This window comes from Prenolepis imparis, unplaced genomic scaffold (assembly GCF_030444845.1).
Source record: "Prenolepis imparis isolate NDT839.2.m4 unplaced genomic scaffold, iyPreImpa1.0 SCAF_2, whole genome shotgun sequence".
Taxonomy (NCBI): Eukaryota; Metazoa; Arthropoda; class Insecta; order Hymenoptera; family Formicidae; genus Prenolepis; species Prenolepis imparis.
Genome location: NW_028141160.1, coordinates 9,548,933 through 9,564,415, shown reverse-complemented (window position 1 = coordinate 9,564,415; position 15,483 = coordinate 9,548,933). Strand labels below are relative to the sequence as shown.

Here is a 15,483-nt window from a genome sequence, read left to right as displayed (position 1 = left end):
AGGAAGCCCCGATATGTCAACGTCGCTGATATTCGATGAATCGGGACTGAAAATCGCGCGCCCCTATACATGCACGCGTATCCAGGGTATCGTATGCATATAAATGGATATATATATGTCACGTGCATATATGTGTATTACGTGCGCGTATGTATACGTTACGCGTTGGTGTGTGCAGCTAAATATAGGGAGCAACGTTCACACGCTCGACACGGAACGCGGAAGCAGCGAAATAGATTTTCGTTATCGCCACGTTCTCCCCGGTTCGCATACGACAGAATAATATCTCTCTGAGGCAGATCGACTGCCGAACTTCTCTCCATAGAAATTCGATATCGCGATACCGCCTCTCTGCTGCACTGATATTTTAAAAGACGATATTTCTGACGACGCGATCATCAGGGGCGAACATCTTAGAAAGAAGTTAGCACGCAAATTCTTACGTTAACGAACAACTTTTCGAAGAGGCGCGGCTTCAGGACGCGTCGCATAAAATCGCGAACTTTCGGAGCTGCATAATGTATTCCGTTTTGTCTATGAAAAAAAGATTGAGATATAGCATCCTTCGCTCTCTGCAAACAGATGAATTAATAAGACATAAACTTCCTGGCGACCCAGTTGTACCTTAACGATTATGTTAATGTAACGAAGGTAAAATTTTGTCGCGAAAAGCTCTTGTCACATTTACTGCAACGGTTTATCTCTCTTCTTTTTATTCCTCCGTTCGTTTTAAATCGAATCTTTTTTTTATACGAGAAAAATCCTTATGTAATTAAAGAGTGAACGTTATATCAAACCGCGAAGCGATTCGGACGTGACATGAGATGAGAAAGAGACTTCTCGAATCGAAGAAATGAAATTCGAAACATTCAGAAATCGAGGGATAAAAATCTTAATAATAAACGTTTCGTTTTCACAAGACAAAAGTAAAAACAATATAATTCAAGTGGTCGATATTATTGTATAATCATACATAGAAAATAACAATAAATTATTAATTATCCCATTTGACTACTATACAAAGAAATAAATAAATAAAGATATATACTTTGACGTACGTTAACTTGAAAAAAAAAAAATGTTGACGTATTTTAACGTACATTCCTTAGATTCTCATAAAAGTTTTCGGAAGTAACATCTGTCTTTTAAGCCTTTCCTCTTTAAACACGCTTACGATCAACATCGACTTTTGAACTATTCCCTCAAGATGCATCCAGGGTATACATCTCCGCGTCAGAGAGTCTGTTTTGCCCGCGTTGCAACGTAAATACGGTGTGTCGCGTGGAATGCATGTTTCGTTTATCAAAAGAATTCCACCAGTTTCTTGGTACCCAGGTACCAGAAGAACGGACGGCCGGAACTGGGTATCAGCGCCCGTAAAACGGGAGCCGGTCGCTTGTTCAGGGTGTTGCACGGTCGCGCGAGCGCACCCTCTAAACTCCCTCCGAAGATTTATACCACGAAAGTACATCGTCACGCGAACGAGGCTTAAGCCACGAAATGCGCGACGCATTTCGGTGGCGCGATACGACGCATCCTTCGAATGCCTGTTCCATCAGGCTACGACGACGACGAAGATAGCGGCACAGTTGCTCGAGCGATACAAGGGTGAGAAAAAACGAGCGAGGTATCAGAGGGGGAGGTGGTGTTACATAAATCACCGAAACGAGGGAGACAGAGAGAGGGAGAGCTATACCGAAGGCACCAAGGTTTTCGAATCGTAACAAAGTGGAAGATAGCCAGGCTCGAAAGCTGGAAGAATATGGCCACCATTTTTCCTCGGCTTCGGCTGCTGAAAGCACACGTAACGTAGGTATAGGACGCAGTTTATGTCCGCGTGATTCTGGGACCACCCCTTGCCCGCGATCCCTTAATAGATCTTCTCTCACCCTACTCCTTCGCACGTCGAAGATTTCGGCTTGTCACGCCTGGGGCCCTCGTATTCTCCCCCTTTCCCCTTTCCGTTTTTTTCTCCATCTTTCTCGTCTTCCCTATTTCGTTCCACGTTTTCCCCTGCCTCTTACATCGAGCTACCACCTCGGACGTCTCTTTTTCGTGCCAACTCTAAAGCGATACGAATGGCCTCAGCGCTACATACACGAAAACGAAAAACTTTTTCGTTGCACGTAGTACCAGCATGCCCGTCCACTTTTCCGTCCAGGCCCTTATCGATCGTGCCTCTTTGTGCGTGGACACGCTTTCTCGCACCGTTCCGACTTCTTTTCGTCCTTTTGTATTTTGTCCACTGTCCGCCGTCCGCTATTGTTTGTCCTCGCATCGTTATTTACGTCGATGTTACCGCGCGCACACACTAATCACAATAAACTACGCGTATATTAAAATCTGAAAAAAATGTCTTTTAAATGTAATAAGCTTTAGCACTGCGGCATAATATAAACGAAAATGCCAAGCTGTAAAATATAAGCTCTAGATGTTTTACATGTTATTTAACAAAGCGTATTGCACAAAGGAACGAAATGTCGTATGAAACTAATTGGCTCGTTAAAAGTATTGCATGGGTACGTGTGGAAATAACGTTTTTGCTATTTATTATGTATATCCTACTTAACCAGCTGGCTGGAATGGATAACAATGACCTTAAAATGTCGCAGTGCTGCCTTGTCGCGGCCGTCTCTAACAAAATGTACGATGCAATTTCGTTACGGCGGGAAACCGAGGACATGTACTTTGAAATGTAGTGCTTTAACATTGTGTGCAACGTTGCATCATATTCCGCGAAATAACGTACGGCGTTATATCTTACTCCGAGTCCTTTGTCCCTCCAGGTCAGTCCTCGCGACCTCGTCATGTGCAAATCTATCTTTCATCTATAATTATAATCGTACGCTAGCACGATATATCCCGCGTTATCACGGATCCCGGCGCGATAACACGTGTATATAAACGCGATAAACATCAGTAACTATTCAACTACCGTAGTTGAAACTAGATTCAAAGCTAGATACTCGTCGAACACCGCGAGTGTCTTCGCTCAAACACTCACGCTTCGTGACACCGAAAAGATTTTATCGTAATGAAAGCTTCCAAAGAGATTACTCACGAAAGAGAATCCAAGAGAACCTGCAATTATACAATTACAATTTACAGCGGATACGTTTTATGGCGTTTGCCATTTTCTCACGATGTCAATTCTCTTAAACCATATTGGAGTATCTGTCTTCAACCCTAAACAATTTTTAAATGATTCATAAACATACGAATTCATTCAGTAAAAATCAGTAATTAATATAATGTATACGTGCGAAGAATAGAGAATAAGAAGAGAATAAAAAGAATAGAGAATAGAGAAAGAGCGTATATATAACCGAGTAAATTAAGAAAAATATTTGCTATCGAGTAGGTAGGTAACCTTGTAGAAAACATGGCGGGCGAATCATGGCCCTGAAAAATTAACCGGTCCTGGATTGTCGTACCCCTTTTGCAAGAGGGTGCGGCGCCTTGCTCTAATACAGATTTATTGCCACCTAAGAGCCGGAGCCAGGCGTTCTAATACAGGTATTATGCTGACGCAGGCACGAGGAATTTACACGAAATTGGAGGTAATTTGTAGGGGTCGAGCGCACCCCCTTCTACCGTCGCCGTCGCCGTCGCCGACCTTCTTTCGGCCGCTACCACCCTATCTCCTATTACATCGTGCTGGACTTGTGTGTGGCCATGTATCTCGAAACTCTCCGGTAACTACTTGCTCGAAGGACGTAACTCTCCGGCGAGAAATATCTACCTCGAAATATGTAGCCGCCTAGGCCGCTTTTTGATTTACGGAATAGATCGTTAATTAAAATGTCACGGCTGATCGATCGCGTACGATTTAATTAAAATTTTTTAATTGCCGAGTATGCGCTGCCTACGATCTCTCTCACCACGATTTTCCAAAAAGTATTTTTATATATATATATATATATATATATATATATATTGTGTCACAACGTTGTTTTGGCTGGCACCCTAACGAGGGTATCAAAATGCGAAACCGGTTATTATCGGAGATCGCTTCACAATTTTCGGTGGCTGCAAAGAGCCTACCGTAAATTGTCATATATCGTTGACGAGATTGATCCACTCGATACACAGCTCGCTTCTGCGGTCTAGGTATTCTATGTGGGAAACTCGTTATTATAATGATGGAAGTGTGAAGATATTATATCCACTAATCGTGGTTGATAATCCACCAATTTCATCGAGACGATCGATCTTAATTTTTCAGTTCCATTATTGATCGTAGACATATATTATTATATACGTGCTAATTTTGCACTTACAGCGCGATGAATTATGTATTCTGCATCAAACTTATTTATAATCGTTCGATTTTACCATATTATAAAAGAAGAAATTTTTAAAATTGTTATAATTATATAATTAATAATAAATAGACAAATGTGATTTAAAAGGATTATCGTGAGAAAAAATGTTTCTCAAAAAATTAACTCGGCCGCGCAGACATATTAAAGGAGATTTTTGTTCTTCTATATCCTCTCATAATCGTCATTAATTCGTTTCCCGATAAGGGAGAGTTTTACAACCGTGCTTTCGAGGCCGCGTGTTATTTAAAATTTTAATACACCTAAGGCGCGGGGTGCGAACGCCGTACTAGCGAGTGATTTTAATCTCGGGGTTGTAATAAGGAATAAAGTGAACCACGTAGCACACACAGGTTCCTTAATGCCATTGCGCGAGACATTCCTTCGTGTCACGCGATTTACATTGCGAGGTTAAAAGAATTCCTATACTACAGTCTGATGCAAATGTGGCAGTTATTTAATTTAATTCTAACACAATGTGAAAGGCGTAATATAAACATGCGCCGCGCGTTATTTTATCTCCAAATCTATTTCAAAATAAACTGCACTTTTGTAATTAATTAAAATTTAATGAGAGTGTGGATTATTTATTTGCGTAAATTCTCTCAGATGTGTATGTCTTATATTTTTAGATAGTCCAAATATACGTTCCGATATCATTTTCGGCGACAGCAATAACATAAGAAATATATACGTATATAAATAAACAGGAACTTAATACAATTTATATTGATTGATATCAAAATTATAAATGTGCAAAATTATGTTTTTTTTTAGTTTAACAAAATTTATGACTGTTATAATAAATATAAAATGTGTGTTAAAAAAAATATAAAATGTAAAATTTTCTGGCTAGAAGATAATGATTTAAAAAGAAACACGATTAAGAAATTCTGCTGTTATGTTAAGCAACATCGAGACTATAGACGTTTGCAAAAGCCGAATATTCGTTTCTCTGAGATACCAAAATGGTCGATTCGCTTGATGTCAGTCTTGCGATACGATTGTTCTCTTACCTGGCATGTTTCGGTCCGAGGCTGGGATCGTATATAGAACTCGCCGAGATGTCTTCATCGGGGATTTCTCCGTTCTCCATACCCAAAGCCGTAGTGCATTGTCCTGGAAACAATTCATGATTACATTAGGCAAAATTCAATCTTCATTTCATTAATGTTGCGCGTTAAAATGAAAGTTTCGAATGGGTGATGATAATAATAATAATGGAATATTGTTTCGACATATATATATTTAGCTGTTACTAAATAAATTATTAAACAGTTAATTTTATGTATTTACATTTCCGTATATTTTTATCGCATTCAGATTCATGATAATTTTATTCCGACATGTCTAATAATTTCATTTCCGACAATTCCGTTTGCCTCTATACTGTTGTAGAAATGTGCAAATCCAATGAAAGCTTCAGAAATGCTGATCATCACAAACATGTAACTTCGTATTCCGCTGGGTATACGTAAGAAGTAATTTAAAATTGTAGCAAATATTTTCTCTTTAAGTTTCTTTTTTTTCTGAGATATCAGCTGTTTTCATAATCACGAGAAAGATAATATATTTAAGATATCGATAGGAACAATGTAAAACGCCTGTTAGTTAATATAACAAATTCGATACGATTATATTTCTATTGTTACAAGACAAATATCGATAAAAGCACGTAAAAGTACATACAATTTCTCAAAACATCTTATTGGCATTTTGATTCGACATAGATAGGGATTTCCCTTTCTTTTTTCCGTGCTCTATTTCTCTCGTGTATACTTTCTACTCCTATTTCAATATCCATAAATAGAAAGCATCGAAGAGAAGATAAAATAATACACATACATATACTGACAATATTCACGCAGGATTGACACAATGAAACGACGTTTCTGTTTTTTTTTTCGCTATTGTATAAAATAATTCTGCAACGTCGCCGAGAAAAATCGATAGCAGATATGAATATCAATCAGCAATAGCATCACTGATGACTATAGCGCTATATATGTACGCGGGACATGATAAATTCTCGAATTCGCAGGAGAGCCAGGTCGACCAATACATATCTTGGCGCGTGTAACGTTACTACGCTTAAACTACGATACTGCAGTTACGGCGGAAAGTTTCAAAACTGCAGAATGCAGCGGACGTGGGATTAGCCCAGCCTCCGGAGCTACTACCGGCCAGCTATGGTCTCCATGAGCTGGTATTACCGCGAACGAACAAAACTTGTGTTTGTAACTGTCCCCTACGTTTCACCTGCCGTGCATTATACGGCAAAACTTCATCCGGTATGTAGCGGGGTAACACGACTAAAATCTGCGTTCGATATGTCTAAAAGATGTCAAACGCGGGATTACTATATTTTTCATTTATCAATTTTTTTTAATTTTATATAAAATGCACGCGCGCACAGATACATATATGCACATATATGCAGGATTTAATTCGCTCCATCTGCACGCGAGAGATATATACTATCTATATACGCGGAATATTAAATTAATCCAATATTTTAAAGTATAGATTAATTACTTATTAAACAATTAATTACGGAATTTATCTTTATTTTATTTAATTAATCCGAATTATATTTAAATCGTCGAAAAGTTAAACAATAAAGCATCGGACCAGATATATAATTTGATTCTAAATTGCCGAAGTATTTTACGTACTATGATATATACCTATATACGCGGAATATTAAATTATACTATTTTAAAATAATCGATCGCGCGGGTTGATAAATTAATAAATAGAATAATAAACAAAAAATTATCCATTTCAAAACTGAATAATCTGATAAATATTTTAAAGGGGTGATCAACTAAACAATTATATATTTATATTTTATAAAACAATACTCATATAAATGTAGCATTACAATTAAATGTGAACTCATTGCGTTATCAATCATGAACGAGAGCAAATCAAACTGAGAGAACTTATATTATTTCGAACGTACAATAAAAAAGCTGCTGGAGGTTAAGATAAATATTGAAAAACTACATTTCGCAGATTGTGCCAGGATTTTTCGATGAGAATAGTTAATATATCGCAGAATGGTTTTATATATATATATATATATATATATATAGTAATGGCATAGGACTCATTTAATGAGGTCCATTCAGCATAACTTCTTCCTTTCTCTTGGTGTTTGCTGTTTTATTAAATTTTTATGACTTTTCTAGTGCGCTGCAAACTGGATTCTTTGCATTTTTTTCATAAAAGATGCGCACCATTCCTTTATTATATATTAGACTTTATTTACATTTTCTTTATATAGTCCTTTACTTGATTCTGTGATGTGAGTTATTACATTTCTTTATCATTATAAAAATTATTACATAGTGCATAAAATTATCATTAATATTGCAATATCAATTTATTAATTTGTTAAACTACAAATAGAGAAACAATTTTAATTGAAACATGCGCGAAATAAAAAATCAGATGTTCTATAATAACTCTGAAAATGAAGCCGAGAAACTCGTGTAAAATTATGTCTCTCCGCATGTATATAATATTATTATTTAATAATCATTGAAGTCTCTCTCCATTCAGACTGAGCAACTTCAACTGTATTTGAACATAGTATTCGTCTTTATGTTGCATCTGTTAATGCAACGTAGTGCAAATGAGATGAACTGTGCCGTAATTATTGAACTAATCTGGATTTAGCTACATCGTTGGTGCATCAGATGTTTCGCGTCCGAAAATTATCCAACAAGTGAAATACTCGTTGCACTTAATAAGTTATTTCAATGTATCTTTTCGATAAAGAAACAAAAAAGAACAAAGTACATAAACATGTAAAAATGTGTAAAAAAAACCTTTGGCTATATTTATAAATAAAATAATAATTTTTACCTCATCCAATACAGCTATGTAAACCTAGCACCAGACTTTTTAAAAATTAATATTTTAAAACGGAAAATAATAGCATTTCGTTTGTAGTTGTTTGTAGTAACAATAATTTCGTTTGTAATTTTATCAATTAATAAATAAAAAAATTTTTTTAATGATTCGCACCCGACATTGAGATATCGCAAATCCGCTTGCGCAGTCTTCTTTAGAATCGTTTGTAGTTGTTTATAGTGATTTTCCTTTCGTTTGTAGTTGAGCGGTTCAATTGTTTAACAAAAAAATAAACAATTGTTTATAACTTTTGAACCGCTCAACTACAAACGAAAGGAAAATCACTACAAACAACTACAAACGATTCTAAAGAAGACTGCGCAAGCGGATTTGAAAAATCTTAAAAATTGACAAAGTTAGCTCTTGGACGAATAAACAATTGTTTATAACTTTTGAACCGCTCAACTACAAACGAAAGGAAAATCACTACAAACAACTACAAACGATTCTAAAGAAGCCTGCGCAAGCGGATTTGCGATATCTTTAAAATTAACAAATTTACCTCTTGGACGAATAAACAATTGTTTATAACTTTTGAACCGCTCAACTACAAACGAAAGAAAAATCACTACAAACAACTACAAACGATTCTAAAGAAGACTGCGCAAGCGAATTTAAAAAATCTTAAAAATTGACAAAGTTAGCTCTTGGACGAATAAACAATTGTTTATAACTTTTGAACCGCTCAACTACAAACAAAAGGAAAATCACTACAAACAACTACAAATGATTCTAAAGAAGACTGCGCAAGCGGATTTGCGATATTTCAATGTCGGGTGCGAGTCATTATAAAAATTTTTTTTATTTATTAATTGATAAAACTACAAACGAAATTATTGTTACTACAAACAACTACAAACGAAATACTATCATTTTCCGTTTTAAAAAATTAATTTTTAAAAATTCGGGTGCTAGGTTCACATAGCTAAATAATTTTTATTGATCTTAACGGTCCTGGTATCGCAAACCTAAGTAGTAAGCCCAGAGATTGGTCAGCCTAATCGCACCTACGTAGTCGGAAGTATACGAATACGTTGAGAGCGGCCGCAAGGCAGAGACGCGTGTAAATATATTTAAAATAAACGAAATTTATATAAAATAATCTTTATTGATCTTTACGGTCCTTGTATTGCGAGTCTAAGTAGTAAGCCCAAAGATTGGTCAGCCTAATATGTTGAGAGCGGACGCGAGGCGGAGACATATGTAAAATATTATTTTTAAAAACCAAATATATATATATACATATATATATATATATAAACTAATCTTAATTAATCTTTACAGTCCTGCATCGCGACCGTAAGTAGTAAGCCCAAAGATTGGTCAGTCTAATCGCAACTACATGGTTGGAAATACGCGAATACATTGAGAGCGACCGCGAATCGGAGACACATGTAAAATATAATTTAAAAAAAAGCGAAATATATATAAAATGATCTTTATTAATCTTTACGGTCCTTGTATCGCGAGCCTAAGTAGTAAGTCCAGAGACTGGTCAGCCTAATACGTTGAGAACAGACGCGAGGCGGAGACACGAGACACGTGTGAAATATTATTTAAAAAAACGAAATATATAAAAAATGGAAGTGATCTTCATTGATATTTACGGTCCTTGTATCGCGAGCCTAAGTAGTAAGCCCAGAGATTGGTCAGCCTAATCGCATCTACGTGGTCGAAAGTCGCGAATACATTGAAAGCGAGGTGGAGACTCGTGTGAAAATATTATTTAAAAAAGCGAAATATATAAAATGATTCTTTATTACTCTTTACGGTCCTGTATCGCGAGCCTAAGTAGTAAGTCCAGAGACTGGTCAGCCTAATCGCATCTACGTGGTCGAAAGTCGCGAATACATTGAAAGCGAGGTGGAAACGCGTGTGAAAATATTATTTAAAAAAGCGAAATATATAAAATGATTCTTTATTACTCTTTACGATCCTGTATCGCGAGCCTAAGTAGTAAGTCCAGAGACTGGTCAGCCTAATCGCATCTACGTGGTCGAAAGTCGCGAATACGTTGAAAGCGAGATGGAGACGCGTGTGAAAATATTATTTAAAAAAGCGAAATATATAAAATGATTCTTTATTACTCTTTACGGTCCTGTATCGCGAGCCTAAGTAGTAAGTCCAGAGACTGGTCAGCCTAATCACACATACGTAATCGAAAGTCGCGAATACATTGAAAGCGAGGTGGAGACTCGTGTGAAAATATTATTTAAAAAAGCGAAATATATAAAATGATTCTTTATTACTCTTTACGGTCCTGTATCGCGAGCCTAAGTAGTAAGTCCAGAGACTGGTCAGCCTAATCGCATCTACGTGGTCGAAAGTCGCGAATACATTAAAAGCGAGGTGGAAACGCGTGTGAAAATATTATTTAAAAAAGCGAAATATATAAAATGATTCTTTATTACTCTTTACGGTCCTGTATCGCGAGCCTAAGTAGTAAGTCCAGAGACTGGTCAGCCTAATCGCATCTACGTGGTCGAAAGTCGCGAATACGTTGAAAGCGAGATGGAGACGCGTGTGAAAATATTATTTAAAAAAGCGAAATATATATAAAATGATTCTTTATTAATCTTTACAGCCCTGCATCGCGAGCCTAAGTAGTAAGCCCAGAGACTGGTCAGTCTAATCACACATACGTAATCGAAAGTCGCGAATACATTGAAAGCGAGGTGGAGACGCGCCTAAAAATAGTATTTAAAAAAACAAAATATATAAAATGATAGCTATGTGAACCTAGCATCCGACTTTTTAAAAATTAAGTTTTTAAAACGGAAAATGATAGCATTTCGTTTGTAGTACAATAATTTCGTTTGTAGTTTTATCAATTAATAAATAAAAAAAATTTATTAAATGACTCGCACCCGACATTGAGATATCGCAAATCCGCTTGCGCAGTCTTCTTTAGAATCGTTTGTAGTTGTTTGTAGTGATTTTCCTTTCGTTTGTAGTTGAGCGGTTTAAAAATTATAAACAATAGTTTATTCGTCCAAGAGCTAACTTTGTCAATTTTTAAGATTTTTCAAATCTGCTTGCGCAGTTTTCTTTAGAATCGTTTGTAGTTGTTTGTAGTGATTTTCCTTTCGTTTGTAGTTGAGCGGTTCAAAAGTTATAAACAATTATTTATAACTTTTGAACCGCTCGACTACAAACGAAAGGAACATCACTACAAACAACTACAAACGATTCTAAAGAAGACTGCGCAAGCGGATTTGCCATATCTTTAAAATTAACAAATTTACCTCTTGGACGAATAAACAATTGTTTATAACTTTTGAACCGCTCAACTACAAACAAAAGGAAAATCACTATAAACAACTACAAACGATTCTAAAGAAGACTGCGCAAGCGGATTTGCGATATCTCAATGTCGGGTGCGAGTCATTTAAAAAATTGTTTTTATTTATTAATTGATAAAACTATAAACGAAATTATTGTTACTACAAACAGCTACAAACAAAATCCTATCATTTTCCGTTTTAAAAAATTAATTTTTAAAAAGTGCTAGGTGCTAGGTTTACATAGCTAGTGCTAGGTTCGGGTGCTATAGGTTCATATAGTTATCCAATACGCTTCGATTATCTCAGAATAATAAACACATCTTTGTGCATGTAATATCTGTAGCTTAAAGTGCAATATTTTTGCAGCAATTCTCACATTCTGGATTTTAACGTTCAAGTGTTTGTACTTTATGTACAAGAGTGCATGGCGTATCGTGTGCATTGAATATCCAATGTACATAACGATAACGGCTATGAACCCGAGCTTTAGTGTCATGTCCCAAAGCAATAAGTCAAGCTGACATATTGGGATATCCTAGACGCGATGTGTTTTCGCGCAACATGCAGGATAATGAACGATTCCAATGATTTGTGATATGATTGACAGTTTGATTTGCTAAGAGGTTAAAAGTATTCAAGTGACGATCTATAATATTTATAGCATTAATTATATCTATTTAGTATCAATCATTAATTATAGGTGCTAGAAGAATGAAACATGATACCAGGTATGAACAAATATGAAATTTAAATTTAAATAATGTCAATATATAACTTAATAACTATTGAAATATAAAATCAAAAATATATTTTTATATACATTAGATGTATATAACTTCAAATTTTTTTTGTTTCCTAAACGATGTATTTCCTTAACGTAATAAATATAAAGCGAAGAATTTACTATTAGTATGAGTAAAAATGTGAGTTATATGGTATTCTCGTTTTATGGATATCTCCATTCAACGTAACATCATCTTGCAGGCAACATACAATTAATTTGCATAAAAATATAGCGGATAAGCGGTAAACAATGAGCGGCGGGAGTCAGAACTGCGGCACGCCAGAACGAATCGGTACAATGCACAGCTCTCGCTCTCGCTCGTCTGCATCTGAGCAGCTATTAGATAGTATTGTTAATTCGTTGTGCGGCTGACATTTCATTTACGAGGGTACAATGCCTCGGCGAGGCCAGGTGTATAGGCGGTACGGCATTATTGCGTACGCGCTTCAGTGCCGGGAGAAGAAAAAAAATTAGTACGCACGACATCCTCCGGTGGATATCATGCCTTTTCCGCTCGTGCAACAAAAGGATCATCTTGTCCGTGACTTTCTTTATTAGCATATTGTACTTTAAATTTTTATTAAAACTTTGCAATTTCACAAAATCATCGACGTAATAAACAGAGATCAACTATTAAATATTTTTAATAAAAATATGCTGAAACAGAGACCTTTCTCTCTAAATTTTTATCGAATAAAAAAATACTTATTTTCGTTTGTAATCGCTCATGTAGCCCTTAATTGTTTTCTAATGATAATAATAATAATTTTTGATCGTAACTCGTAAATATGCAATTATCTATAAAGGTTTCAGTATCTGTCAGCAAAAGAAAAACTAGTGGAAAGAAAAAACGTTTCATTTGTGAGAAAAAACTTGGATTTCTACTAAAATATAATACGATCGCGAATAATATTAAATCAAAAAGCAGTGGAATGAGAGGACGATAGATAATTGAGCAATCTTCCAATAATCAAAGTTGATGATGCCGTAATTAACTCATAAATTTATTGCCGGCGGCAGCCAGTTTATTATGGAGTTTGATCCACTTAATATCTCTTTATACAGTTTACTCCCTTTTTAGACAGTTTATGACGATATTGCACATTTATAACAGCAATGTGATGTAATTGTAATTAAATTGATATTTAAATAATATTACAAAAATTATAATATTTAAAATTTTTAAATCCTGCCGTATGTTGTGGGGGATTATTTTTATCCTTCAAAGAAAATTTATTGAAAACGCGTTCGCACATTAAATATACATTTGATGAATATCTCCCGTTCTCACAAATTAATTTTTACATGCGAAAAATGATTTTTCGAGAATTATAGATACGCGAGAATCATACTTGTTTGAGAGTTATAAGCATTTCTATTCTGGAAAACTTGCGATTGTCTCCATGGGATGCCTCGTATAAGATTTTCAATTGGAGGATGCAACCTTTTGACTTGGCGCGGCGACAGTGCGCCTTGGGACAATAGAGAAGATTGTAAGAGAGTGACGCAAGAGTTGGAAGGGGTCAAAGAAGCGCCCGGCACTTTTCGGAAGTTATAAAACTTGGCTATGACGCGTCCGCGGGAGTTTGGATTCCACTTACCTAGATCCGTGGAGCGACAACGCGGCAGGGACAATAGGACGAAGACGGCGATCAGAAGTCCTCGAAGTGGAGTTGGATCGGCGCTGGGACCAAGGACTGGCATGTTACTGGTGATCTGAGCCGTCGGCACGCCGATAACTTGCTCCTCCTCATCACTAACTATCCGCTGTCCTGACCGCATCGGTCATCAAGCACGTTCCTGGCATCGTGATAACCGCGAGGTGGTTACAGGCTCATGTCGATGTCCTAAGCACAGAATGATATATGTTAATTGTCCGCAGACGTCTTGACATTGTCGTCGAACACGAACATGTTCGCTATATTTTTACAGACTTGTGGCGAAAATAATTCTTAACCCACGTCACCTCAAATGCATTTGCGCGATGCATTCTTTATGTTACGCTCATTTAATGCAATCGTAGTGGCGGTGTTGTCTCATTGATAAGTTTATCTTATGGTTCGAGCGAAGAGTCCATAAAAATAGTGTCGGCTGTTATCGTGAAAATGTATTGCAGGTAAGACGCTACAATGGAATTAACTGCCAAGGTAAATTTACCGGCAAAGAATAAAAGAAAGTAGCCAACTCTTACCGCTAAAGTGATAGAGCGTACTCTTAATATAACTCTGGACATTTTCCGGGTCATTAAACAAGTATTTTCGTAATCAAAGTTTAAATGTGAATGAGAAGCTTGATTAAAGAATATATAATAGTATCTCATACATATTTTTTTTAGATATAATAAAAATAAAATGACTTGTAAAAATTAATATAAATAGCTCATTCTTTTCTATCCAGAAATTTACGAAAATTCGACCGATAAGTGTAAAATGGATCGTGCAATTCATATCCCTGTCAACGAATCTCGGTTTTTTTTTCGGGATAAACTGATTGCCACTGGCATACAGTGTAACGGTCATATTTATGTAAATATCATCGCCAGTAGCTGCATTTGTCGTGCAAAGCGGAACTCTTATCGTGCTGCCACGGTAACGTAGGCATTTGTTATCATTTTTGCAAATAGCGCTCCTCCATCCACCCTCTCTCTCTTTCTCGTCTGTCTTCATTCTAGATATACACAGTCTGCACGATAAGAGGTCTATTTCGTCCGACAAATCGGCCACCTAAATATCGCGCTCCCCCGTGAAATATAAAATCGCTTACGATCGTCTGAGTGGCACTTAGTTAAAAAGCCGGCTGTTATTATCCAAGATTGATCGCTTCACGATATTAACGGATAATCCGTGTCACTCCGTGTCGCGGATTATGCACCGTCCACACGACTCGTCGACAAATAGTGGGAGCATTATTATGCCACGGGGCATGAAATTTTAATTACGCCGGCGCTATTAGCGAACGCGATCGTTTTCAAGGAAGAGGTCGCGAGAGCGTCTACAATAATGGGTGCTATTGCAATTGTATCTCGCGCGCATATGTAGGTATATGTATCGCACACGATATATATAAGTACGCGCGTTCCATATGCTGCAATTGCAACTGCAACGTTACACGGATTTCGCGTCACGCCTCATGCATTATTCACACCTCGCCGGAGATAAAATTATTTTTCCCC

At 36.5% G+C, this 15,483-nt stretch overlaps 1 protein-coding gene across 1 annotated transcript in view; it reads right to left on the bottom strand.

Moving 5' to 3' along the window:
- Positions 1-15,483, bottom strand: part of Ddr (discoidin domain-containing receptor 2) — a 185,017-nt gene that overhangs the window by 66,048 nt on the left and 103,486 nt on the right. Inside the window, exons 5-6 of the mRNA XM_083058613.1 lie at positions 13,913-14,158; positions 5,339-5,441 (exon numbers count right to left, since the gene is read on the bottom strand). Of these exons, the coding sequence (XP_082914739.1) occupies positions 5,339-5,441; positions 13,913-14,093 (284 nt within the window). The 5' untranslated portion in view covers positions 14,094-14,158. The remainder of the gene's footprint in view (positions 1-5,338; positions 5,442-13,912; positions 14,159-15,483) is intronic.